Source organism: Oryctolagus cuniculus, chromosome 13 (assembly GCF_051225735.1).
Source record: "Oryctolagus cuniculus isolate XC-2025 breed Fujian yellow rabbit chromosome 13, ASM5122573v1, whole genome shotgun sequence".
NCBI classification, from domain to species: domain Eukaryota; kingdom Metazoa; phylum Chordata; class Mammalia; order Lagomorpha; family Leporidae; genus Oryctolagus; species Oryctolagus cuniculus.
The window spans coordinates 26,774,840-26,801,392 of NC_142879.1; the positions used below are offsets into that span (position 1 = coordinate 26,774,840).

Consider the following 26,553-nt stretch of genomic DNA (forward strand, 5'->3'; position numbering starts at 1 on the left):
TTCCTTCCTTTCTCCCTCTAACATCCCTCTTCTCTGCCTCCCACAAAAGAGAACTGACTCAGCTTGTGGGCTTTTCATTAAAGGATCCCAGTTTGGCCATCCAGTTGAAAACCTTGGCATCACTGATGATTCTTCTCTTTGACTTGGCACCCCTGTCTTTTTTAATCAAGTCTCTCTAGCATTTTTAAGGTATGATCTCATCACATATATTCCCAAAGCCATTTGGTTTAAGCCACTGATCACCAAGGAATGGAAGATAGAATAGGAATGGGGGATTTGAGTACACTAGAGAATTAAAAAAAAAAAAATTGTTTTGCCTCTTCTACACCAAGGTCCTTGTTTCCTGTGGAGAGCTGAGAATATAAATGTATAGTTTAAAAAATTCTTTGGGTGCTGCTGATACACACTGCTTAGCACTCCTCATTCCTGAAATCATCTCCAACCTGTCCTGTTTCTTTTTTCTTTCTTCTTCTTCTTCTTCTTCTTTTTTTTTTTTTTTTTTTTTTGACAGATAGAGTTAGACAGTGAGAGAGAGACAGAAAGAAAGGTCTTGCTTCCATTGGTTCACCCCCAAATGGCTGCTATGGCCGGAGCTGCACCAATCCGAAGCCAGGAGTCAGGTGCTTCCTCCTGGTCTCCCATGCAGGTGCAGGCGCCCAAGCACCTGGGCCATTCTCCACTGCCTTTCCGGGCCACAGCAGAGAGCTGGACTGGAAGAGGAGCAACCAGGACTAGAACCCAGAGCCCATGTGGGATGCCGGCAACGCAGGCGGAGGATTAGCGAAGTGAGCCATGGCGCTAGCCCCTCCAACCTGTTTCTTTGGCTTCCACTTTCCCCACCCAATATTCTTTTGAAATTTTTAATTTTTTATTTATTTAAAAGAGAGAGATAAATCTTCCACCTGCAAAAGCTGGGGCTGGGCTGGGTTTCCCACTTGGATGGCAGGAACCCAAGTACTTTGGGCCATCATCTGCTGCCTCTCAGGATGCATGCACATTAATAGGAAGCTGAATTGGAAGGTAGGAACCAGGCACTCTGATATGGGATCCCAAAGGCAGCTTGCAGTTCTAACACTTGCTCCTCACCCAGTGTTAATACACTACTTTCAACATGACATTATCTATTCTTCAACATCCCCCACCCCCTCACTGAGCTCAGGATTAGGCCCACACTTGTCAACTCTCCATAATCTGATAGCATCTTTCTCTGTTACATCCTCAAATGTGCCCTCCGTGCCTTAAGGTTTTCCTCATCCTTCCTCTCCTGTTATACACACTCTGCCCCACAGAACAATGGTCTTCTTAGAGCTCTGTTATCTGTGTCCTGATGACTCCCAAATCTCTATCTTCCATCCATATTTCCTTCTTGCCAGATGCACCATCCAACTGTTCACCGTGCACCCCTCAAATTCAGTGTCTCACTCATCATGTTTACCTCGTCTTCCTTCCTCTCTTCGTCTCGCTAAACAGCATTTCTGTCCACCAGCCTTTCCATCCAGAGCCCTGGGGGTCATCATTGCCTACTCCCAGTCCCTTCTCCCTACACATACCCAAAAAAAATCACCAAGTAATTTTAGTTATCTACAGTATCATTATTCCTCTTCTGGCCTACTGGTCTCCCCTTGGCTGGCTTTGCCCTCTGTAATCAGTTCATCCTCCACACTTGGTCAGAAATAGAATTTTTCTAGGGTGCATATTTGATCACGTGCTTTTCCTTCTTAGAACTCTCCAGTGTTTCCCCGCTGACAACAAAGGCGCACTGAGCCCTTCCTGCACACCCTACTCTCCTCTGTAGACTCATCTGCCCAATGCAGAAAGCTCAGGCCAACTCCCTGCGGTTCTCCATGTCTGCCCTCTCTCAGGGCTCAGAATCTCATGCATTTTGTTCCCACTGCTTGTAATAGCTCCTTGTGGCCCTTCACGTCTCAAGTCTACAGCCTCTTCCTGTATAAACCTTTCTTTCTCTGCACGCCATAGCTTCTCCTCTGGCTCACCTCTGTCTCACCATTTAGTGCACTATCTATGGTGGCTTTTAATTTTTATTGGATTGAGTTTTTGATGTTTGTTTTGCTTCTCCCTCAAGACTCTCTAAGGAAAGGAATTGTATTTTTTTTTTCCTTTCTATACTCAAATCCTAAGAAAGAAAAATAGCCAATACTAAGCACTGAAAATTTATTAAGTGAATGAATGTGCTTTTTATAGCACTTTCTTCTTCCATTCCCTCCAGAAACCACTACTTATTTTTTCTTTAAGATTTATTTATTTTAGAGGCAGAGAGAGAGAGAGAGAGAGAGAGAGAGAGAGAAGCTTCCATCTGCTGGTTCATTCCCCAAATGGTCTCAACGGCCAGAACTGTGCTGACCCGAAGCCAGCAACCAGGAGCTTCTTCCTAGTCTCCCATGTGGATGCAGGGGCTCAAGCACTTGAGCCATCTTCTATTGCTTTTCCAGGCCATAGCATAGAGCTAGATCAGAAGTGGAGCAGCCAGAATATGAACCAGAGCACATGTGGGATGCCGGCCGGCACTGCAGGCAGAGGCTTTACCGACTACACCACAGCACCAGCCCTGAAACTACTTCTTCTAACCTCCTTTCTACATACCCGTGCTTCATACTTCCACAACTTCATATAATTTATCCCCTTGTTATTGGTGGACAGTGGTCGAAAGGTGGGCCGGCGCCGCGGCTCACTAGGCTAATCCTCTGCCTTGTGGCGCCGGCACACCGGGTTCTAGTCCCGGTCGGGGTGCCAGATTCTGTCCCGGTTGCCCCTCTTCCAGGCCAGCTCTCTGCTGTGGCCAGGGAGTGCAGTGGAGGATGGCCCAAGTGCTTGGGCCCTGCACCCCATGGGAGACCAGGAGAAGCACCTGGCTCCTGCCATCAGATCAGCGTGGTGCGCCGGCCGCAGTGCGCCAGCCGTGGCGGCCATTCAAGGGTGAACCAATGGCAAAGGAAGACCTTTCTCTCTGTCTCTCTCTCTCACTGTCCACTTTGCCTGTCAAAAAAAAAAAAAAAAAAAAAAAAAAAAAAAAAGGTGACCATGTGGTATCACACAATGAGACAGAGTGGAGGAGGAGGTGGACGTAACAAGTTGGCCACCAGGAGAGACAAGCAGTAAACAGTTGGATAATGTGTTTTCTCATCTCTTTTCTTTCTCTCTACTTATGTAGTTACTCCTGATCCTCCAGGTTCATCTTAGAGATCATTCCCCCCATCTTGGCACAGACATCATCTGTGAGCTGCCTCCAAATTTACTGTCTTAGCTCTCATCAAATACCGTCCTGATTGAGAAGTTAACTTTCTCTGAATGCACACCTCATCCCTTTGCCTAGAGCTTGTACTTCCTCTGGGTGGAAACCACAAGGTTTAGCCATGGGCCTTGCTTGTGCTAAGCCTTTAATAAATATATGTTGTTTGGATCCATTGAGTAACCAACCATCCTGGTTTGCCCAGGACTGAGGGACTTTCAGTGCTAGATCTGGATAAGTCCCTAGCAAACAGGGATGAATTAGTCACCTTGTCAGTTCACCCAAGCAGTTTTGGATGCCTGTCTGTGCAAGCCTCTGTGTTTCCTCCGGCTTTGAACTTGAATTGATGCGAGACTTCACCATGGATGCTGAGCTCCATGCAGAGAGTTCCAGTCTCATTCACTGCTGCACTAGCACCTGGAACAGATCAGGCACATTATAAGAAGTTAATGGGGGCCAGCGCTGTGGCGTAGCAGGTAAAGCCACTGTCTGCAGTGCAGGCATCCCAAATGGGTGCCGGTTCTAGTCCTGGCTTCTCCTCTTCCAATCCAACTCTCCGCTATGGCCTGGGAAAGCAGTTGAAGATGGCCCAAGTCCTTGGGCCTGTGCATCCACATGGGAGACCAGGAGGAGGCCCCTGGCTCCTGGCTTTAGATTGGTGCAGCTCTGGTCATTGTGGCCAACTGGGGAGTGAACCAGAGAATGGAAGACCTCTCTCTTTTTCTCTCTCTTTCTCCTTCTCTCTCTGTGTAACTCTGAATTTCAAAATAAATAAATAAATCTTTTTAAAAAGGCAATCAGCAGGAAGCCACTACAAAGAAAAACTTAGTTGAAGAATAACGAAGTCTTTAAAAAAAAAAGTTAATGAACACGTTTTGGATGAATGCATGGAAAGCACTGAGCACCACTCTATTCCCTGATCATCTCATTTTCCTTCTGTATAGTGGGACTCTATAGTTTCACATACACATTTTTTAAATGATAAATGACTCCACAGTTTATTGATGTTGTCTGTCCTCATTGCATTGATGGTAAGGGCCAACCTTTATTTATCTTGCTATTTCCTGTGGAGAGTTGGCCAACATCAGACTTTCATTTTTGTAAATTTGAAACATACCAGTACTATCTGTGCAGATAAAACATTTTGGTTTGAAGTTCTATTGGAATGTGACTTGGGACTCAGGTGCTTAAGGAAAGACTATTGACAGTCAAAAACTTTGAAAATATTTTTGAGAATTTCCCAGTGATTTGAACATTCTCTCATATACTCTTCAAACCATTAATGGACTATGATTTTGACAATGTGAATATTGTTATTTCATGAGTCATTTTGTGCAGTAAACTATGTATCATGGATTAAAGAATGAGTTCAGGAAGCACACATATGTTTACGGACTAAGGAAGCCAAGTGAGGTAGGGACAAACTGATCCAAGGAATTTGCTGTGATGAAGTCTTGGCCTCTGAGTCACTGTTACCAAGGACCTTCCCATGTGGAAAGGATCAGCAATTCTGCTGCATGGAATCGGGTACTCACTCTGCTTCAGGGTCTATCCAGGTTAGTTCTGAGCTTGCAGGTTTCTTTTAGATGATTCTTAGTGACCAAACTTCTGTCTAGGACCCAGATACCTTAGTTATTCAGGCAATCAATGCCAAATACATGTTTGATAAAACATATGTGTATACAAAATTATCATCTGCATAGTTTTCAAGAGTTTTCTTCCATGTGCCACATTTAAAACAAAGCCACCTCTGTGATAAAGGCTGCGCACTTATTTTTTCCTGATGAACAAATGTGGAAACTAAGGCTTTGAAAAAAGGAGTGACTTGACAAGGTCATATTATTAATAAGTACTATAAAGTCAGGTTTTTTCATTCTTGGACTATTGTTCTTTACCCTCTGTTTGGTAACTGTATTCTGGAATGCCACCCTCTGTTTTCAGATTCTAATTCATTGTTTAATATTGTACTCAAAATTCTTCCCGCAAATTCTTGCCATTTCCAACAAAGCCCAGACAGTTTTGTTGGTTCCAAGATTCCCAACAAGGTTTTTCCAGTATGTGTTTCTATCTATTCTATCTATATCTATCATATTCATTATGAATTTTAGCTTTAATGTATTAGTTTGTTTTCTGCCTTTTTGTCTCCTCTTCTTACTTCATGTAAATTATCTTTGTTAAAATTTATTTAAGGTCCGGTGCTATGGGGCAGTTGGTTAAAGCCTGGGTCTGCAGCACCAGTATCCCATATGGCACCAGTTCAAATCCCAGCTGCTCCACTTCTGATCCAGCTCTCTGCTAGTGCGCCTGGGAAAGCAGAGGAGGATGGCCCAAGTCCTTGGGCCCCTGTACCCATTTAGGAGACCCAGAGAAAGCTTTTAGCTCCTGGCTTTGAATTGGCTCAGCTCCAGCTGTTGCGGCCATTTGGGGAGTGAACCAGCAGATAGAAGACCTCTCTCTCTCTTTCAAATAAATAAAAAGTAAATCTGATTTTACTTATTTATTTGAAAGTCAGAGAGAGACAGTGAGAGATAGAGAAAGGGAGATTTTCCATCCACTGGTTCACTCCTGAGAGGGCTGCAATAGCCAGGGTTGGGCCAGGCCAATGCCAGGAGCCAAAAGCTTCTTCCAGGTCTCCCGTGTGGCTAGCAGGTGTGCAAGCACTTGGGCCATCTTCCACTGCTTTTCCAAGGCCATTAGCAGGGAGCTGGAAGAGAAGTGGAGCAGCTGGGACATGAACGGGTGCCCACAGGGGATGCTGGCACCACAGGTGGCAGCTTTACCAGCTATGCCACAGTGCCAGCCTCATGTAAATTATCTTTATTATAAATAGAACTATCCCTGACTTCTTCTACACATTTACAATCTATTTTTAATAATACCCAGATGACTACAGAACAGTAGTTCCAATATTTTTGTTTGCATAAGAATGACTTGGGAGCTTATTAAAAATAATTTCTGAGTGCTCTTCCCATAGGTTCTGGTTCTGTGTGTCTAGGGAGAGGTCCAGGAATCTGAATTTTAAATAATATCCCAGAGGATTCTGGTGTGAGTGATCTAACAGGCACATTTTCAGAAACTTTGCTGTTGAGTACTAAAAATTGTATTATGTATTGCGTATCTGTCCTGTGCTCAGTGGGGGATACAGAAGTGTAAACTAACTAAGTAACTGAGTTTTCGTTCTCTTGGTGACAGTTAGAAATGCTCAGAGGAGAAGGGGCACGCTGCTATCTCCACGTGTGATGACAGGCCCCGTGAATGATGTGGATAATAAGTGCAAGAGGAAACAAAGAAGGGACTCTTCACTTCTGACCAGATTTTATGACCGGCTTCAGAAGTTGAGCTGGGGTTGGGAGAAAAGATTGGTCTCAACAAGATGGAGAGGGGCAGGAATGGACGGATTATTTCAAGCTGTTGGAACAGCAAAGACTAAGCGTCAAGGATGCACAATTATTTTTAGAAGATCACTATGCGCAATGATGTGACTGAAGCGAAGAAAAGAACTATGTAGACACAGAGTGTGGTGTACACCCCGCATAACCACTAGGAGTTTTACCGAATTTTGACTCTGTTCTGCAGGTGGTTGGTTACAAGTAGCTGTTTACGAGACCGATCAGGCAGTGAGCATGGAAGCCCTGAACCATACTTGGCGGTCGCCCGTGCAAATTGTGAGGAGGACCTGGTTTTCAACGTTTGGGAAGGCAGAGTCATCCTGATCCGGAGCCTGACTGGATGAGGGAGGTGTCAGGGACGCTGCTGAGGTGTGAGTCTCCTTGGTGGGGGGTGGGGCGCTCATCGCAGGTCCGCCACCCAGCCAATCTGAAGGGTGAGCTGTTTGAGGACAGTATGTTTGGTCCTAGGTCTGGAGTTCACCTTCCTGCCACAAAGTTGGGGTCTTCCGGGCATGCACATCAGGTAGCTTTGCAGAACTCCATGGCCGCTATTTCCATTTCGTCAAAGGAAGAGCCGATGCTGGCGGGAGAGGATTGCAGGCGCGGGTAGGACGACGCAAAGGGAGACAGACGGCTCAGCTCACGTACGCTTTATTATGCATCATTATGTACAAAACACTGCCCAGGAAACTAAGAAATTTAAAACCTAGCATTTTCAAGGAAGGGATCTTAGTGGCAAGCCGCCAAGCCACAAACCACCGATCAGCGAACTCACGCTCGGCGCGCTGGACTAGCTGAAGGCCTCGCCTGAGGGGGTAAACAGTCGCGGGACACTAAGCTAGGAATGCGACACCTCTTGGCGGGTGGGGTGGGGGGGCGCTGACGTGCAGAGAACTCTGTCCAAACCAAGCAAACGGTGCCTGAAACACCCGAGCTACAAACTCACTCCCCAACTACCAAGTACGCGGTTTAGGGTCAGAGTGGCTCCAAGGCCCGCCCAAAGACTCCAGGACCTCACGCTGATTGGCCGAGTTCACGACCTCGCCTTCCCCGGGGATCTTCACCAGCCTATCACACCGTCCCACCGCCCACCCTGGTTTTTGCCCCGCCCCTTCGCAGTGACGCAACACCTGGCGCTCTTCCGGGCCCCCTAACTCCCTACCCGTCGCTTCAGCGCCTTATTGGCCAGCAGAGAGGCGAGGGGAGGGGAGGGAACTCTGTGTGCTCTCTGAACTGCCCCTCTAGTTTTCTGGTCTTCTCATAGGTTGTCAGGAGGCAATTATAGCCCGGGCCGTCGCGCAGGCGTGCGAAAGTACCCGCGGTGGAGGGGCACTTCCCCTCCCAAAAGAATTAGTTACGCGGCTGTGACGCAGACGGCACCCCGCTACCCACTCTCACTTCTGATTGGCCGCGACTGAAGCTCGTCACACGGCCACGCCCTACATCCCTGCCTCACCTCACCGCCTTCGGACACTTGATAGACCGCCCGGGAGGCCACGCCTCACAGGGTTCCTGCCGCTTAGCGCTCCGATTGGCTGAGGAGACTGGCATGCTTTCCCGCCCCCTGTCCTCTCCGGAGCATCCCGAGGCTGGCGGGGTCCCGCGGAAGTTGTCAGTCAAACCCCTCCCTCCCCGCCCTCCGCGAGGCCCCTCCCCGGGCCGCGCGCCCTCGTGCGCGCGCGCACACGCACACACTCCCGCCCTCTGCTTGTACCAACCACCTTCTCAAGTTGTAGCGGTCGCTCGCCGGGGGTTCTCCGTGGGCGGCCGACGGGCGCGTGGGGGAGGGGGCTCGGACTGCTGGGCGCAGCCGGCGGCGCGTGCGAGCCGAGGGCCCGGGCAGCGGGTCACCGCCCCGGGCGATGAGGGGCTGGCGCTGACAGGGGAGAGCGGGCACGGCGGCGGCGGTTCCGAGGGGACCCGCGACGGCAGCGCCCCGGAGGAGGCTCCCGGCGGGGAGGGCTGCGCTGGCAGCGGCCGCTGAGGTGCTAGCCGGCCGGCCGGCTGGTCAGCAGGACTGAGGGGACGAGGAGCGCGCCCGGCGTCCGCACCTCTGTGCCCTCGCCTCAGTTGTCCAAACTTCAGGCTGCTCCCCCTTCCACCCGCCCTCTGCGCCCGGAGTCAACAACTTCTTCAGCCCCGGAGCTCGCCGCGCGGCGGGGACCAGGAGCCTCCGGCGCTGAGATGTGGCCGTGAGGCGTTGGCGGGCGGCGAGGAGCAGCTCGGCGGCGCCCGGGAGCCGGACGGCGGTTTGGCCGGGGGTCCGGGGCGCAGGGCCGCGAGCTCTCCGCGCCTCTCCCCCGCCTCCTCCTCCTCGTGCCGTCGCCGCCGCGGCCCCGCGCGGTGCAAGCAGTAGCCGGAGCTGCCAGGCGCCAGGGCCGCGGAGATGTCGTCGTCGTCGTCGTCGCCTCCGCCGCCGCCGCCGCCGGCGGGGGCTGCCAGCGCCGCCATCTCGGCCTCGGAGAAAGTGGACGGCTTCACCCGGAAATCGGTGCGCAAGGCACAGAAGCAGAAGCGCTCCCAGGGCTCGTCGCAGTTCCGCAGCCAGGGCAGCCAGGCGGAGCTCTCCCCCTTGCCCCAGCTCAAAGGTAAGCTCCGAGGGCGCAGCCCCGGCCGGCGAGCGCTGGCGGCCGCAGAGCCATTTCCTCCCCCGGGGCTCGCGGAGTGCGCGCCGCGACCCCCGCCCGCCTGTAGTGCAAACGTGTAGGCTGCGGAGTGGTGCTTCTCGCGGCTCCCGGATTCACCCTAACTTCCCACCGGGGCGAGGCCAGCACCCTGCCCACCTGCGCGCTGGCTTAACCTGCGCTTCCGATTGGGGACTGCGTCCCGCGAGGTAGAATTCTTTCCTCTCCCTCACTCCTCTTTCTGTACCCATCTTGCCTCCGCGACCTGCCTTGCCTTCCTCCGGTTTCCAAGTCTCAGCCCCTGTCTGCGGCCCTCTTCCTCCACCTTTACTTTGGCTGTTACCGTCGGCGCCCACGCCGGTCTCCACTCCCCGCCCCATGGATTGTATTTGAGTCATCGGACCTGGAATCCAAATGCAAACAGCGGTTGAGAGTTCAGCTGGCCCTCACGTGCACGAGTTTGTTTGTTTGTTTGTTTGTTTGTTTTTAATAAGGAAAAAGCCTAAAAGTCGGACCGGTGTAGGATCTTATTTGTTGAATCGTTAGCTGAAAATACCCGATTGTTTGAGACGGTACAGAGGATCGATGTGAGGACGTGTAAGGGAGTCTGGTGTTGCTTTGCGGTGGAACGGGAACTTGGTTCCCGGGCAGTAATTCAGACTTTGTAGGTTTGTACAGTGATTCAAATTGGTATCCGTGCCTAATGCCTTGCAGAAGTGCTTGGCACTCTTTTTGGCTCACTTACTTTTCCCACTAGATTCAGAGGTTTTTCAGTAAGTTTTTTCTTTTTCTTTCTTTCTTTTTTTTTTTTTTTTTTGGTGTTCTAGTTTATTCATTGTGAATTACTAACTTTTAATTTTACAATTTCAATATCTGCGTTGTATGAGACAGAAGTCGTTATGGAGTCAGATGACAGTGCTCATAGACATCCAACAAAATTCTGCAACAAGAGAAACTTAATGGAAACCTGAATCATATGTTTTGTAAGGCTGGGAAATTAAAGAGATAAATGTTCAGATTTCTCAAACCATTTGAAAAAAGCTCCACAATCCCCTCAAGGCCAGTCTGGTTTCAATTTGTCTTTGGGCCTGTGAATCCAGCCTTAGCTTGGCAAGGAGTCTAAAGAAAACCCCAGATCAAATCACAGTTGACCTGCAGTAGTTCTGGAACCCCATTCAAACCCTACACTGCCCTGCCTTTTCGGGTGTTTCTAAATCAAGGACATCCCCCAGCCCAAATCAAACAGGCTTTTGAAAAGAGATTTTAAGACGCATTTAATCTGTGCATGTTACTTGATTGCTGTTTAGCATACAAAAATTGTTAAAATTTGCATAGGGTAGTCAGTGGTAGACCACAGTGGTAGGCATTGCCAAGACTTTAAAACTCTTGAGCCATGTCACAGTTATAAAAGAATATCATCTTTCCAACCAGGACATTGAATTGCTATTCATAGATTTTATATCTTACACTTAATTAAAACATCATGGTTACTTTTATACTGATTTTTTTTTCCATTAAATTATCAAATTATTTTTGCATTTCCAAGATTTGGTGCTAGCATTTTTTTCATGTTTATTTAGCTTGTTATTATAAATTATTTTGGTTCCTTTAGTATTGTACTCATTGATATATTCACTTTTTAATAGAAATAATTTAATACTAAACATATGGCTAGTTTTAACCAGGAGATGTAGCTTTGTATGTTTTGCTTGTAAAAGCCTGGGAAATATATGCATAGAGTCAGTCATCATCTAAGATATGTGGTATTTGGTTCAACAAGTTGAAGGTGCAGTATTTTATTTATAGTGTTTGGTTAGTAGTAGGAAAAAAATAAAATTGGAAATCTAGATTAATTTTAGATATTTGCATTAAAAAGCTATCATAAGGAAAGTTATGCTTGCAAGATAAACTTTTATTGAATAAAACAAGACCCTTTCTTGGGTTACTGGCTAAAAGGAAAAACTACTTTTACTTCAAATGCCAATATACTTGAAAAGTTATTTTCCTAAAAAAATCAGTTGCTTTGCTTGGTACTTTAGCAGTGTAGTTGCTATCACAGTGTTGTGTTTTTTCTGTCACTAGTAGTTTTTTCCATTAGTGGCCTTAAAAAAACAAAAAAAAAGTGGGAAGCCCTATGTGTATGAAAGAGATTTTTTTTCTTCCTGCTCTGAAATATAATCTTATTGTGGAGTGATTCAGATATCTGTGGGCATCCAAGATCTTTCAAGTGTTTATGCCAACCTGCTTATGTTACACTTTGTCCACATGGGTCTAAACTGGAAAGATGCCAGCTAGTTTTCCTCAAAGCATACTGTGAGTGAGGATTAACAAAACAATTTGATCTTTTCATCTGTAAGAAGTTTATTTGTGCAAAATCATTTACTAAATTGGTTGTAGGATTTTAATGACAAAAATGCTTGCAATAATTTCTTATTGTAGAAAATATTTAATGAACAAGCTTTGTTAAAGTTTTTTTTATGAGAAACTGTCAATGTGTGTCCTGAAAAACTGCCTTATATTGTGAAGCTTAAAATAATTTTTTTAAAAACACTTTTAAATCTCATATTCTGTAAACTTCTCTGAGAGCCAGGAACTAGAAAATAAAGTTTGGAGCATTTTATCATTTTTTTCTGTATTTACAATTTACATTAGGGGAGTGGGATATTCAGCCTAGCCATTAAGATACACACATTCCGCATCAGGGGTTCTTGGATCCCATCCCTGGCCTGCTCCTGACTCCAGCTTCCACCAATGCAGAGACCCTGGGAGGCAGCAGTGATGGTTCAAGTAATTGAGTTCTTTCCACCCCTGTGGGGTTGGATTTCCAGTTCTGGCCTTTTGCCTTGCCTAGCCCAAGCTGTTGGAGGCATCTGGATAGTGGACCAGCAGTTGGGACCTTACTCTGTCTCTGTAATAACAACAAATTGTGTTAGCATAGGACCTTCTTTTTCTACTTTAAACTTTTCATCTGGTAAGCAATAATTAGGAAACTTTTAACTATAAAAAAAATCTGTTATTCACAATAGAAAATTTTTCAGTCTTTTTAACCTATTTTGTTTAAGTCTTTGGAAGGATTGGTTTGGTAAAGTAGCCTGTGTCTTATGTTTACAAGAATGACAGTTTGACAATTTAACATTTTCAAATTGTATTATCTTTGTTTATTTTTAATTATTAAATGATATTGTTTGTAATAAATGAAACAATATAAAGATGAGCAACCCCTAATTCCTGTTATCTCTTGCTTTTTCTTTTTTAAATGCCACTTTTTTTTTTTTGCATGTTGATTTTGTAACCTGCAACTTTACTGAATTGGTAAAAATCTAACAGATTTTTGTTAGTTTAACTTTTTATTTTTTAAGATTTATTTATTTGCTAGGCAGAGTTACAGAGAAGCAGAGGCAGAGAGAAAGAGAGAGAGAATGAGTGAGAAAGGTCTTCCATCTGCTGGTTCACTCCCCAGATGGCCGTAATGGCCGGAGCTTGGCCGATCCGAAGCCAGGAGCCAGGAGCTTCTTCCGGGTCTCCCACATGGGTACAGGGGCCCAAGGAGTTGGGCCATCTTCTATTGCTTTCCCAGGCCATAGCAGAGAGCTGGGTTGAAAGTGGAGCAGCTGGAGACTTGAACCCAAGCCCACATGGGATAGGCAGCACCGGCCCCTCTCCTGCTTTTTCACACCATCTAAGGTAATGCTGTCATATGACAAGCCAAGATTCAGTGTAGTTTTACAAATATTTCTTTTAAAATCTTCAAAAAAGATTTTTACAATTTATTTTATTTATTTGAGGGCAGAGAAAGAGAGAGTGAGCTACCATCTCTGGCTCACTCCCTAGATGCCCATGATAGCTGGGGTGGTGGGACTGGCTCAGGCCAAAGCCTGGGAACTCAATCCAGGTTTTCCATGTCGGTGGCAGGGACCCAGCTACTGGAATCATCACCTGCTTGCCCCAAAGGGTTCACATTAGCAGGAAGCCTGGGAACTCAATCCAGTTCGCCCAGGTGCATGGCAGGGACCCAACTACTTGAGCCATTAGCTTGCTGTCTTCCAGGGTACAAATAGCTAGAAATGGGATTGGAGCAGGGAATTCAAACCCAGGACTCTGATATGGAACTTGGGAGTTTCAGCCAGTGACTTAACTATTATATCAAATGCCTGTCCTCAAGGACTGTATTTTGTTAGATTATCTCAGCAGCTTTTGGCAAGACCAGTATTAATCCCATTTTATTGATGAGAAAGTTTAAGTTTGAGCAGTTTTGTTTCAGGCCTGTGGTTATTTATTTGGATGGTGTTGCAACTGATACTGGGACCTAGGTCAAATGATTTTAGTTTTTTTGCCACTTACCTGTTTTGTGCAAATGTGAAGTAGGGTGATAGAAAATTTGGGTTCCCTGGGGTTAGTTCTGGGTAAAAGGTGAACTTCTAATCTGAGTCATTTTCCTTATCTGTAAAATGGGGAATGCCTTCTGTCTCCCCAGGATTTTGAGAGTTAAGTGAAATAATGTAAGTGCCTAAAAATTGGCAAAGAATGTTAGTTACTATTCTTGTTTTCCCATTTTCATATTTAAAATCTAGATTAATTTTTAAAATGAAAGATTATTAGTAATGTTACTTAAATAGTAAACTTTCCTGGTTGTGAAGTATTTATTTATAATTGTTTTCAGATGTGATTTATGTGAAGTGAGACAAACATTTTTCAATATGAATGTAAACATGGAAATATGGTAAAGTCAGACTCTTTAATACAAACTAACAAGATTTTTTTTTTAACCATGCAAAGAAATTGAATTGCTGAGTCGAATTGTGTAGATGGGTTTTGAGGTTAAAATCCCCTTTGGCTGAGGTAGAGAACTTCCAGATGGCTCAGATTCCTTGTTGGTCCATTCTTTGTAACTGATCCCACTGGAAGTACTGAGGTCCTCCAGAAACAGTGGGGTGGGTTGCTTACCTTTGAAGAGGAGAATATGTGTGCATATTTTTTTGAGGTGCATGTTCCTTTGAGATAATTGTGGAACAAGAACACTGACATAATTTGAAGTTTCTTAACTATCTTAACTTTTGATGGTGGTAGGAAAACACTAATCAACTTTTAAGATTTATAGATCTTCTTAAAGTTAACATCTCATCATCCCATCTAAGCAGAAAACCCCTTTTGTAATTGAGGTGACACTAAAGGAAGAGTTGAAATGCACCTATCTGAATGTGCTAAGAAAGGGATATACTACAGAGGGATATAACCTTTTAGTTACTTTTAGACTGTTTTCTGGAAGCATTGTCATATCTTTTCTGGAAGAAATATTTAAAACAAATTTTTTCATAAATATACATATTAGAGAAATTGCTAAATATAATATCAATTGCTTGTCTTCAAATTAAGAAAAAAGTTTGATGTTTAAGCCTAATTTTTTAACATCCTCAAAATTGCTATTTAGGGAACCGGTGCTGTGGCGTAGGGGTTAAAGCCCTGGCCTGCAGTTCCAGCATCCCATATGGGCACCGGTTCGAGTTCCAGCTGCTCCACTTTCAGTCCAGCTTTCTACTAACATGCCTGGGAAAGCAGCAGAGGATGGCCCAAGCCCTTGGGCCCTTGCACCTGGGAGACCCAGAGGAGGCTTCTGGCTCCTGGCTTCATATCAGCTCAGCTCCAGCCATTGCTGCCATTTGGGGAATGAACCAGCAGATGAAGACTTCTCTCCGTTTCTGCCTCTCTCTATAATTCTGTCTTTCAAATAAATACTACTACTACTAATAAAAACTTTTTAAAATTTCCTGTTTAGAATCATACCCCCTCCTTTTTATTACCTTCTCCGATTCTTAATTTAATTTTGTCTTATTTTATGACAGGCCTAACTGAATAAAGTGATAATCCAGGAAAATGTTTTTGATGCAATAGTGTGACCATTGGGGTAGAGCTGTATCCTGAAATAATAAACTTGTCTCTGGCATTAGTGATGACTCACAATAGCTTTGAGCTAGTTGTTTAACCCTGGTAAACTTTAAAGTGTTTTTTTTGTTTGTTTGTTTGTTTGTTTGTTTTTTGACAGGCAGAGTGGACAGTGAGAGAGACAGAGAGAAAGGTCTTCCTTTTGCCGTTGGTTCACCCTCCAATGGCCGCCGCGGCCAGCGCGCTGCGGCTGGCGCACCACGCTGATCCGATGGCAGGAGCCAGGTGCTTCTCCTGGTCTCCCATGGGGTGCAGGGCCCAAGCACTTGGGCCATCCTCCACTGCACTCCCTGGCCACAGCAGAGAGCTGGCCTGGAAGAGGGGCAACCAGGACAGAATCCAGCGCCCCGACAGGGACTAGAACCCGGTGTGCCGGCGCCGCAAGGCGGAGCATTAGCCTAGTGAGCCACGGCACCGGCAACTTTAAAGATTATTTGAGAGTCAGAGTTACACAGAGAGAGAGAAAGAGAGGCAAGAGATAGAGAGAGGTCTTCCATCCGTTGGTTCACTCCCTAGTTGGCTGCAACAGCCAGAGCTGCGCTGGACCAAAGCCAAGAACCTGGAGCTTCCTCTGGGTCTAACCACGTGGGTGCAGGGACCCAGGGACTTGGACCCTCTTCTACTGCTTTCCCAGTCCCTGACAGAGAGCTGGATCAGAAGTGGAGCAGCTGGGACTTGAACCGGCATCCATATGGGATGCCGGCACTGCAGGGGATGGCTTTACTCACTACACCACAGCACCCGCCCAGGTGAACTTTAGTTTAATCATCTTCACCTGCAAAATAGCATTGTCCCTTGATAAAAATCACAAAGATAAATTAGTCTTTAAGTGTTCTTGCCCTTTTGGCTTTTTGCACTTAATTTTTAAAATTTAGCTTTTTAAATTGTAAGCAGCTAGGGATGGGCAGTAGGGTTTTGTTGTTGTTTTTGTAATGTGTTTAACACTTTGCTTCTCAGTTCTTGCTGTACACTTGGTGAACTTTAAAAGATATATCAATAGCTAGACCCCAGTCCCAAGTGTAGTTCTAATTAGTTAGTCTAAGATAGAATCTGAGTTTTTAAAAGCTCCCAGGGTGGTTCTGATATGCAGCCAGTGTTGAGAATCACTGATTTAGCATTATCTATTGATTTAATTCATTAATTGAAACTGTCCTTTTCTCTGATACTCACAGCTTATTACTCAGCCTGTTAACATTTCTTGGCCTCACTTCACCTCTTGGTATTTACATTTCACTCTCTTAAACTATGCTGCCCCCTATGGCCGATCTGCTGCTTTCCTGTTCTCGAAAGTGGCATTTTAGGTATGACAAAATGATTCTATTAGATTTTGCTGTAGTTGTCATAATTAAAGCCTAACTGTTATCATTTGATGCCAGGTGGTCAGTTTTCTTTTCTCTGTGATTTTTTTTTTAAGAACTGAGGCTGAGCTAGTAAATAAAATTGACAACACATGATAGAAGCTTGCCTAGTTTTAATCCCATCATGGAGAATAATAGGTGATCATTGTATCCACTTTAAAATATAAAACCGATTTTCTCTGCGTGCTCACAGCCTTGTTCTGATTCTTGAAGATCTAGACCTCTACCTAAAATTCTATTACTTCAGATGTTATGTACAAGATGCTGAACATAAACTGTGTTTGAACTTAACTGTTCTGATCATGCCTTATTTTTGTGTGTGTGTCAGAAAATTTATTTCTTCAAAGTGCTTTCATCTGGGTCATTTTATTTACTCTTGGACACACCTTTTTATTGAAGGTAGTGCAGTGAGGACTCAGGCGTTTTTATTCCTGTTTTGTCTTTGGCCTTTCTGCTAACCAGTTCCCTTAACACTTTGATTTGTTGACTGTTGTTTTGGATGAGTATTTAGTTGATATGTAGTGATATATTTCTCCAGAACGAGAAGAAATCTTTGTGAAAACAGAAGTCATTATCTGTTTTTCAGATCTTATTATTGTACCAAATACAATTTTCTGTGCATAATAAATAAATTAAAAAAAATTTTTTTGAGAGGCAGAGGAAGAGAGAGCTTCTGTCTCTGGTTCACTCCCCTAAAGCCCCCAGTGGTGGTGGTTGGGGGACAGGATTGGAGGGTGAAATATGGATACAGTCTAGGTCTCTTTTGGGTGGCAGGAGCCCAATTACTTGAGCCATCATTGCTGCTTCCCAGACTGTGTTAGTAGAAAGCTGGAGTCCAGAGCCAGGCATACAACCCAAGGACTCAGATGTGGGACCTGGGCTCCCCAATGGGTATTTTAACCACTATGCCAAACGTCCATGTCAGAATCACTGTTTTGATGAAAGAAATTACTTGTTGGTTGTCTTCTAGTTGATTGTCACCACCTTCCTTCCAGCACACACACACACACACGCTTACAGATTGTGCTTTTTTTCAGAGATGTTTAGTGTTATCTATCAGAGATTGATTTTTTTCTGTTTTGCTTTTTGTTTTCATATATTTATACCTGAAACTGGTTCAGGTTTATTTAAAATAAGTGAACTCTGAGTTCTTAATACTTTGACAGTAAATGTAGGCTTATTTGCAAATATAGCAATTATTTGCTCTTGTATTTGCCACTGACTGGAGTGTGAAATGCAACATTACTGATACATTGCTAGGAAAGTTACTATATAAGGTTTGTAGGGAAAAGTAATACTTGATTGACTCCCAAACATAGCCATGTGTATATAAACATTGAAAAAAGTGAAATTGTTTGTAGTAATTTCTAAATTTGAGTGTGGTCATTATTTATTAAAGTTTGTCCTTAAAGGAGATGAAAGGAGCAGATTTAAAATGTATAATTACTTGTATTGCATTATTATGTAACAAGAAATCTGAATACTTTGCCGAAAGAGTTTTACATGACAGGCTGAGTTTATGCAGAATACACTGTACTTGTCTGAGCAGGATAATTGACTAATAAGCAGTTTCAAGCCTACTTTTTACATTTATCTTTTTGAACTCTTCCCTGAAGAAATTGTTTATGTTGGCATTTTGAGTGATTAATTAAGAATTTTATAAATTCTGCAATTTCTTTTTAGTTTTTTTAAAAAATTATTTGTTTTGAAAATCAGAGTCAGGGAGAGACAGAGAAAGAGATCCTCCATCCACTGCTTCACTCCCCACATGGCCACAAAGACCAGGGCTAAGCCAGGCTGAAGCTAGGAGCTAGGTGCTTCATTTGGGTCTTCCACGTGGGTGCAAGGGCCCAAACACTCGGGACATCATATGCTGTTTTTCCTGGCCGTTTGTAGGGAGCTGGATCAGAAGTAGTACAGCTAGGACACAAATCAGCACCCAAATGGAACTGCTGGTGTTATGTGGCCTTGCCCACTATGCCAGCTCCCAAAATTCTGCAATTTTCATGGGATATGCTTAAAGATATCTACTGAATTTGTTGTTTGTTTTGACAATTTGCTGACTAAGATAGGTTCTTATTGTAAAAATCAGAAAACCTATTATTGGTTCTCTAGGATTTCTTGAGAACACACTCCTTCTATTGGAATGATGGTGCTAATTGCACCTACTATGACCTTGCTGTGCTTAAAGGGACCTCAGAAGTGATTTTGATTTAGCCTGTATTGGTAATCAGTTTCACTCTTGTTCTAAATAAATAGCCATATAGTAATTCCATCAAATAAACATACTCTGAAGTAGGGAGAAAGCTTAGATACTTTCTCAGGTTTTGCTTAATGAATAACTGTACAGATAATAGCGAAAGAGGTTAAATGCCTCAAATAAGGTTGTTTTTAATGATCAGAGTGTCAAATCTTAAATATAACTTAAAAATTTTACATTTTGTCTAATTGTTTTTGCCTTTGCTTCATACTTGCTGATGAAGGGTATTCTAGAATTATAGCTATTACCAAAAATGGATGATTATTTGAACTCATCGTTAATCCCATTCTCTAAGTTGATAGAAGTGAAAAATATTTTTATAGCCCTTGAATTTTGATGAGCAAAGTTGAATGGGTTTTTTAAAACAACTTTTCAGATAAACTATTGTAGTTGAAGTTATAAGTAAAATAAAGCAACCTCTGAAGAAATAGGTGTTTAATTTTTAATTTACTCTGCCATTCTTTTAATTGGCCAGATTTTATTTGCCTGTTACAAAATTAGACATATAATTTGCTTTTAAAAATGTAGCATTGAAACATCTTCCTATCTTTGGTTTCCATATGTTTAAAATTTAAGTGAACTATTGTGAAGGTTAAAATATTACTTGCTTGGTAGAATGAATAAATTGATGAATGCTTTTTTTTTTTTTTTGTAAGTATCTTGAGGAGCAGCTTATACTTGATGGGGAATACAGATTTACAAGCAGGCAGTTTCAGTAAGTGTAATAATAAACATCATGATAAGATGTTAGAGAAGTATGTGATGGATCTACCCTAAGGTTATGGGTTGCTTCCTGAAAGTAACAGGTAAACTGAGAGACTTAAGAGGCCAGAAAATGTTAGTTCAAGATAGAGTCTAAGAGGGTACTAAAACAAAGAATAATATGTGCAGAGGCATACGTAAGTGAGCATGGCATATTTTGGGAATAGCTGCAATTTATGTGGCTGCGATATAGGATATAATAGGAGACTGGCTAGAGATGAGACTGGAACAACAGTTAGAGTCTAGGTCATGGTATTTAAAACATTTTTATTTTTTATTGACACTTAGTAATTGTATGTATTTATGGGATGCATTGCTACATTTCAATATATATATATATATATATATATATACTATATGTAATGATCAGATCAGAGTAATTGGGATATCTATCACCTCAGACATATTCATATGCTATCTTGAAGAATGAGTGTGGGTGTTACACCGCATTGATACCTGACAGTAGTGGCAAGAGTCTGTTGGGAGATAGGAGACTAAACACTTGCTGGATGCTGCACAGGGATCCAGGGAAGAGATGGAGGTGGCATTGTTTTAGCAGGCAGAGTGGCATCACAGACAGGACTTGGTGAGAGGGAAGAAATAACGATCATACATACTGAGTTAGCCAACTAGATTTATGATAGCAGTTTATTGAAAAGGAAAAAAGGAATCCAGATCAATTTGGGAGGACAAGTTGAAATACCTGTGGAAAATCTTAAGTGAAGCTGCCTAGGGTCTGAAACTAAGCAGAGAGATCTGTGCTAGAGATAAGAATTTGAGGGGCCGGCGCTATGGCCCAGTGGGTTAAAACCCTGGCCTGAAGCACCGGCATCCCATATGGGTGCCGGTTCTAGTCCCGGCTGCTCCACTTCCAATCCAGCTTTCTGCTATGGCCTGGGAAAGCAGTAGAAGATGGCCCAAGTCCTTGGGTCCTTGCACCCATGTGGGAGACCTGGAAGAAGTTCCTGGCTCCAGATCGGTGCAGCTCCAGCCATTGTGGCCAACTGGGGAGTGAACCATTGAATGGAAGACCTCTCTCCTCTCTCTCTGCCTATCCTCTCTGTGTAACTCTTCCAAAAAAATAAATCTTTTTTTAAAAAAAGAACTTAGTAAAGAGTAATTTAAAAAATAATTTGAATGTCTAGCTTATAGGTGGCATTTGAAGTGATGGAAGTAGAAGTGATGCCCACTTAAAAATGTGTAGAATAAGAAGAGTCCAAGGAATTATTGGCATTTAAATGATGTTCAAAGGACAGGAGCCACCAAGATGCAAGAGAAACCACTTGAGTTGAGGCAGAGCAATGAAGGGAAGAGCCTTTTAAAAACTAGAGATAGGTGGAGAGTAGTAACAAAAAGTAACAAGAACAACGAAAGCTGAAAAGTTCCTGTGGGTTTGGTAGTCTTCAGGCATCGCTGATTACCGAAAGTGTTCAGAGGATGGATAGGCTGAAAATGAGCTATCTACAAGGAAAGTAAGTAGAAATTGTGTAAGTTGTTCAGTAAGTACGAACAACTGTTTCAGGAAATTTGGGAGTTTTCAAGAAAATATAGTAGGTGCTGGTTGGAGAATAAATTGTAGCAGAACAAGATTTCTAGAAGTCAGATCAGTTTCAAGATTATTTTAATAGGCTAGGTAAGACATGATGTGACTTGGGCTAGGGTGGTAGCAGTAGAGATGGAAAGAGATGTATTTGAGATATGTGTTAGATAGGAATTGTAAACAAGTTGTTCGAAGGGGAAAAGTGTGAATTCAAGGATCTTTGATCCCTGGGTATTTTTTATCTTGAACACTAGGTGATAGGGATACATCTCACTACTGAAAAATGGTGCACTGGAGAAGGAACCAGGTGTAAAGGGAAAATCCAGACTTGTATTTTGGAAATTTTAAATTTGAGATGTCTATTAGAAACCCATTTATAACATTATCAAATAGACCTTTTATATGTGAATCACAGAGTACCCATTTTGTAATTTCTCCAACTTCTAAACAATAATTTTTCTTTATTTTAATCTCTAATGACCTGCCTTTAAAGTTTGCTTATTAAAAGATGTCCATATTTTGATTTACTGATCACTTGGTTTTCTAGCAGGATTGGGACTATCCCATACTCAATGAAGGTAATAGGATGTCCTTGGGATGTGCATGAGGGGAGTCACAAAATACATTGGATTTGTGCATTAACAAGGTTAGAGTAACTTAATTGTCTGCTTTCTGCCTTTACCTAAAAGCCACACACAATATTGGGCAGTCACTGCTGTTTTAATATTTACTGAATGAAAGCAAAGGCAATTAAAGTGACCTCAAGAAACATCATTTTGTATTATGCAGTAATTTACAATTTTGTAATGATTTGCAACTGAGTAATGTTTACATACAGCACCATACTTGTTAGTGTTTTGTAGATGAATAAACTAAAACCTAAGTAAGTTATATTCTTGGGCAGCTCATTTATAACAATCTTCTCAATCGTTTATTTGTTCCTCCTCTCTAATGTTAAACTGAAGATGCTTATTGCCTACACAGAAGCAGAAGTGAGCATCTCATTTCATATTGTAAAAGAGAAATAATTGTAATTTAGAGTCTTATCAAGAGATACTGGTTTCTTTGAGGTGCCTTGCCAGTAGGCCAGTTTTGAACATGAACTTTTCTAAGGACTTTGAAAGTAGGGGATCTTTGTTTCTTAAATACTTCCTATATGAAAATGTTTACAGATCTTTGTAGTCTCTCTGTTAGCATTGCCCCCAGCTCCTGCCGCCACCTTAAGTAACCTAAAATTTTTCTCCAAAAGTTTGAGAGCATTTGTTTTATGAAAGAGTACTGAGAAGCAAGATGAACTGCTAAGTCACTCAGGACTTGTGTATTACAGCTAGGATTATAATTTGGAGTCATTAACTACTCAGTTAAAATTATAATGACCTGTAATTAGCTTGGAGAAGTTGTAGATTATCAAGAACTGATTAGACTCTATTTATTTTTATTTCTTTTAAAGTGCTGGATATATTTTAGATTCCCTCTACATTACAATTTTGAGAACATTTTTAAAAATACTCTGGTCAAATTTAACATAGCGATGTCTTATCAATTTTTCCCAATTTGACAGAGGAAAATAAGTTGTGGCAAGATAACTGAGACTTAGACAAAAAAAGTCAGTTGGGCTACTTTATTGTTACTTTATTGATTTTATTTTCCTGCTAAAACCTCCAGACAAGCTGAAATGAGATGATTATACGTCGTCTCCTTAAGTAGTTTTCCACATGCATTTGGGCTTCCAGTGAATGAGCCAGTCTAACTTTGAATCCAAAGTGGAAATGAAGTAACACATGTAGCATGGAAATGCTTTTAAGATACATTTACTTTCCATAGTCATGTTTCCATCGTAGGAAATTTTGATCATTTATAAAATAAATAAAAATAAATAAAATAAAATAAAATAAAATAAAAATAAAATTTTTAAATATTTTAAATATTTTAAATAAAAATAAAAAAATAAAATAAAATAAAAATAACACAGCTGTTACCAGATACCCAGGCACTGGTTTATATATTATAAATATATATATAGTTAATTTATTTATTTGAAAGGCAGACAGAGATCTTCATCAGCTGGTTCACTCCCCAAATGGCTGTAATAGTCAGGTCTGGACCAGGCTGAAGCCAGAAATCTGGAACTCAGTTCTAGTCTCCTTTGTGAGTGGTAGGGGCCAAAGTACATGAGCTGTCATCTGCTGCTCTTCCAGCCCCCCTGCAGGTAGTTGGCTCCCTAGCAAAGCAGCTGGAACTCAAACCAGCATCCAAACTTGGGACCCCAGTGTTGCAGCCTGCGGGGGTATTTCATATATTCTGATAATATTTTTGATTTGGGTCGCCTGGATGACCTGACACACAGTATGTTTCAACATATTTTGAGAACTGCTTTTTTTTTTTTTTAAGCTCTAGAGAAGTAGCTTTTATGGAATTGGAATGACTGTCTTAGGATAAGATACTTAGTATGAGTCATAAATGAGTCTCAGTTTGCATGGTTTTCTAAACTCATTTAAAGAATATGCAATGAAATGCCATTTCTTTTATAATGGCTTTATTATTTTTACAAAAAAATTATAGACTAATTTAAAAATAACTCAAAAAGGAATATTTCAGGGACTGTCTCTGTGGCACATTGGATTGAGCTTCTGCTTGGGATTCCTGTATCCCATATCAGAGCTCCAGTTTGAGTCCTGACTGCTCCACGCATCAGATCCAGTATCCTGCAGATGCACCAAGGGGGAGATAGCAGATAATGGCCCAAGTACTTGGGTTCCTGCTACCATCATGGGAGAACCTGGATGGAGTTTCTGGCTTCTGTCTCTAGTCTGAAGTAGCCCTGGTTGTTGCGAGCATTTTGGGGAGTGAACCAATGAATGGAAAACATATCTCTGTCTCTGTCACTTTGCCTCTTGAATAATTAAATCTGGGGTGGTGGTGGAATATTACAAAGCTAGAAAATAAAAAATCTCCATCTAGAGGAGACCTCTTAAATTTTTGAACATGTTCCCTTATTTTCCCATTAATGGTATCACATATTTGCTATCCTGCAATTCATTCTTTTCACAAATTTAAGTAGCATACTTCCAACAAGAAATACTACAATCAATTTATCATTTTTTAAAAGATTTATTTCATTTATTTGAAGGGCAGAATTACAGAGAGGCAGAGGAAAGAGAGGTCTTCCAACTGCTGGTTCAGTCCTCAAATGGCCTTAACAGAGAGCTGGGCTGATCCAAAGCCAGGAGCCAGGAGCATCTTCTGGGTCTCCCTGAAGGTCCAGGGGCCCAAGCACTTGGATCATCTTGTGCTGCTTTCCTGGGCACGTTAGCAGGGAGCTGGGTTGGAAGTGGAGCAGCTGGGGCTCGTCTTTATGGGATGCTGGGGTGACAGGTAGAGGCTCAACCCACTAAGCCACAATGCCAGCCCCTAGTATTCTGCTTTCTAAAGTCCAATGTTCTACATCTCAAAAAATTTGTATAACATGCCCTATTAACTCATCTTTATTCCTTGTTTTTTCTTGTTTCATTGGAAGTGGATTTTGAATAAAAAAAGTAACATACAGCTAACTTTTTTGAAATAAAAATGTATTTAACCTTTCTATAATGTAATTGTTATAGATGTACTTATAATGTGATATCTACAGGTTTTCCCACCATTTTTAATTTTAATGAAATCACAGAACCTTAAGTCATGTTTAGTCACAGTACTGTGAATCATTTGTTAATAAATGTTTTCATTGTTATTTTATCATAGCTTCATCTCTAAATTTTCAAATAAATCTGATTTTAGACTCTTAGTTATTAATATTCTAGGGATATTGCCAAAAAAAGCTTCATGTCCTATATTCTGTGCCAGTTTCTTAAATTAGAATCTTGGATTTTATCCTCAGCATGTCACAGTAGTGGTGCTGCTGGTTGCTATGATACAGTGCTTGTTCTATAATTTGTAGCATGAATTCTATATGAGATCTTACTTCAGATTGCAAATATGTGAGCAGCAGTAATTGGGGATATGGCATATTTTTCCTTTATGGAAAAGTACACTTCCAAAACTGTTATTTCTGTTATAAATGATAATACTTGCTACTTCAAGTTATCCTTAAATGTGAAATAGAGGACTAATGATGAGCAGCTTGAAATAACTTGGTTATCCCTAAGAATTTTAGTTTGTCATATTGTTTTTAATGAGGATGGGCAAGAAGAAGAAAAAGACTTTATGATAAGGAAGATATTAAAATTTCAGTGTTCTACTTGGTATTTGAGAACTTTAGAGAAATCAGTATATACTAAATTTTCTGGTAAGGTGCATTTGAAACAATATCAACAAAGCCTCATTACAGGTAAAACTCCAAAATATCTTACTGCACTGGATTAAAAAAATGTACTGTATTTTTTAAAATTCAGTGCACAGACCTCTACATAGCCATATTAATAAAGTAATACCTCTTTTCCATTTTTTGTGTTGGTTTGGGAGTTTTCATTTACCCCACTTTTTTTTGAAAAACTTTATTAATCAATTTAGTATTATAAATTTTAGTCAACAAAGACAAAACAAGGGAGTTCTAGCTAAATATGTGCTGTATACACATTTGTGGTAAAATGAAGTTTATGTGATTATTGACCAGTGGCATTACTATAATTGTCTTTAAATTTTTACTGTCTTTAATAATGTCTTGAGGATTTGATATGGAAGTGTTTCAGAGACTGGGACTGGACTAAATTTTTAAAACAGCTTTATTGAGGTAAAATTCACATACCATGTAATTCTCCCATTTAAAGTGTACAATTCACTGGCTTTTAGTATATTCTCAAGTATGTTCAATCTCAAAAGTCAATCTTAGGCCGGCGCTGCGGCTCACTAGGCTAATCCTCCGCCTTGCGGTGCCGGCACACCGGGTTCTAGTCCCGGTCGGGGTGCCGGATTCTGTCCCGGTTGCCCCTCTTCCAGGCTAGCTCTCTGCTATGGCCAGGGAGTGCAGTGGAGGATGGCCCAAGTGCTTGGGCCCTGCACCCCATGGGAGACCAGGATAAGTACCTGGCTCCTGCCATCGGATCAGCGCGGTGCACCCGCCGCCAGCCACGGCAGCCATTGGAGGGTGAACCAATGGCAAAGGAAGACCTTTCTCTCTGTCTCTCTCTCTCTCTCACTGTCCACTCTGCCTGTCAAAAAAAAAAAAAAAAAAGTCAATCTTAAAATAGTTTGATCACTTGAAAAACAAGTTCCTGTGTCCCTTTTAACTATCTTGTAACTACCCTAGTCCCTAAGTACTCTTCTTCCCTCCAGCCCTAAGCAACCACTAATCTACCTTCTGTCTCTATGAATTTCTGAATTCTGAACATTACATATATATTTTTTTTTTGACAGGCAGAGTGGACAGTGAGAGAGAGAGACAGAGAGAAAGGTCTTCCTTTGCCGTTGGTTCACCCTCCAATGGCCGCCGCGGCTGGC

The 26,553-nt window shown here is 42.3% G+C and overlaps 1 protein-coding gene across 4 annotated transcripts in view; it reads left to right on the forward strand.

Moving 5' to 3' along the window:
- Positions 1–8,296: 8,296 nt before the first annotated feature.
- The window catches only part of PPP2R5A (protein phosphatase 2 regulatory subunit B'alpha), a 76,684-nt gene continuing 58,427 nt past the window's right edge, over positions 8,297–26,553 (forward strand). The window contains exon 1 of one of the 4 annotated variants that reach the window (XM_002717413.6): positions 8,297–9,224. In XM_002717413.6, coding sequence (XP_002717459.1) covers positions 9,023–9,224 — 202 coding nt within the window. In that variant the 5' untranslated portion in view covers positions 8,297–9,022. Of the gene's footprint in view, positions 9,470–26,553 lie in introns of all 4 variants that reach the window. The other 3 variants (XM_017347800.4, XM_070055259.1, XM_089312152.1) reach the window with 3 other exon arrangements.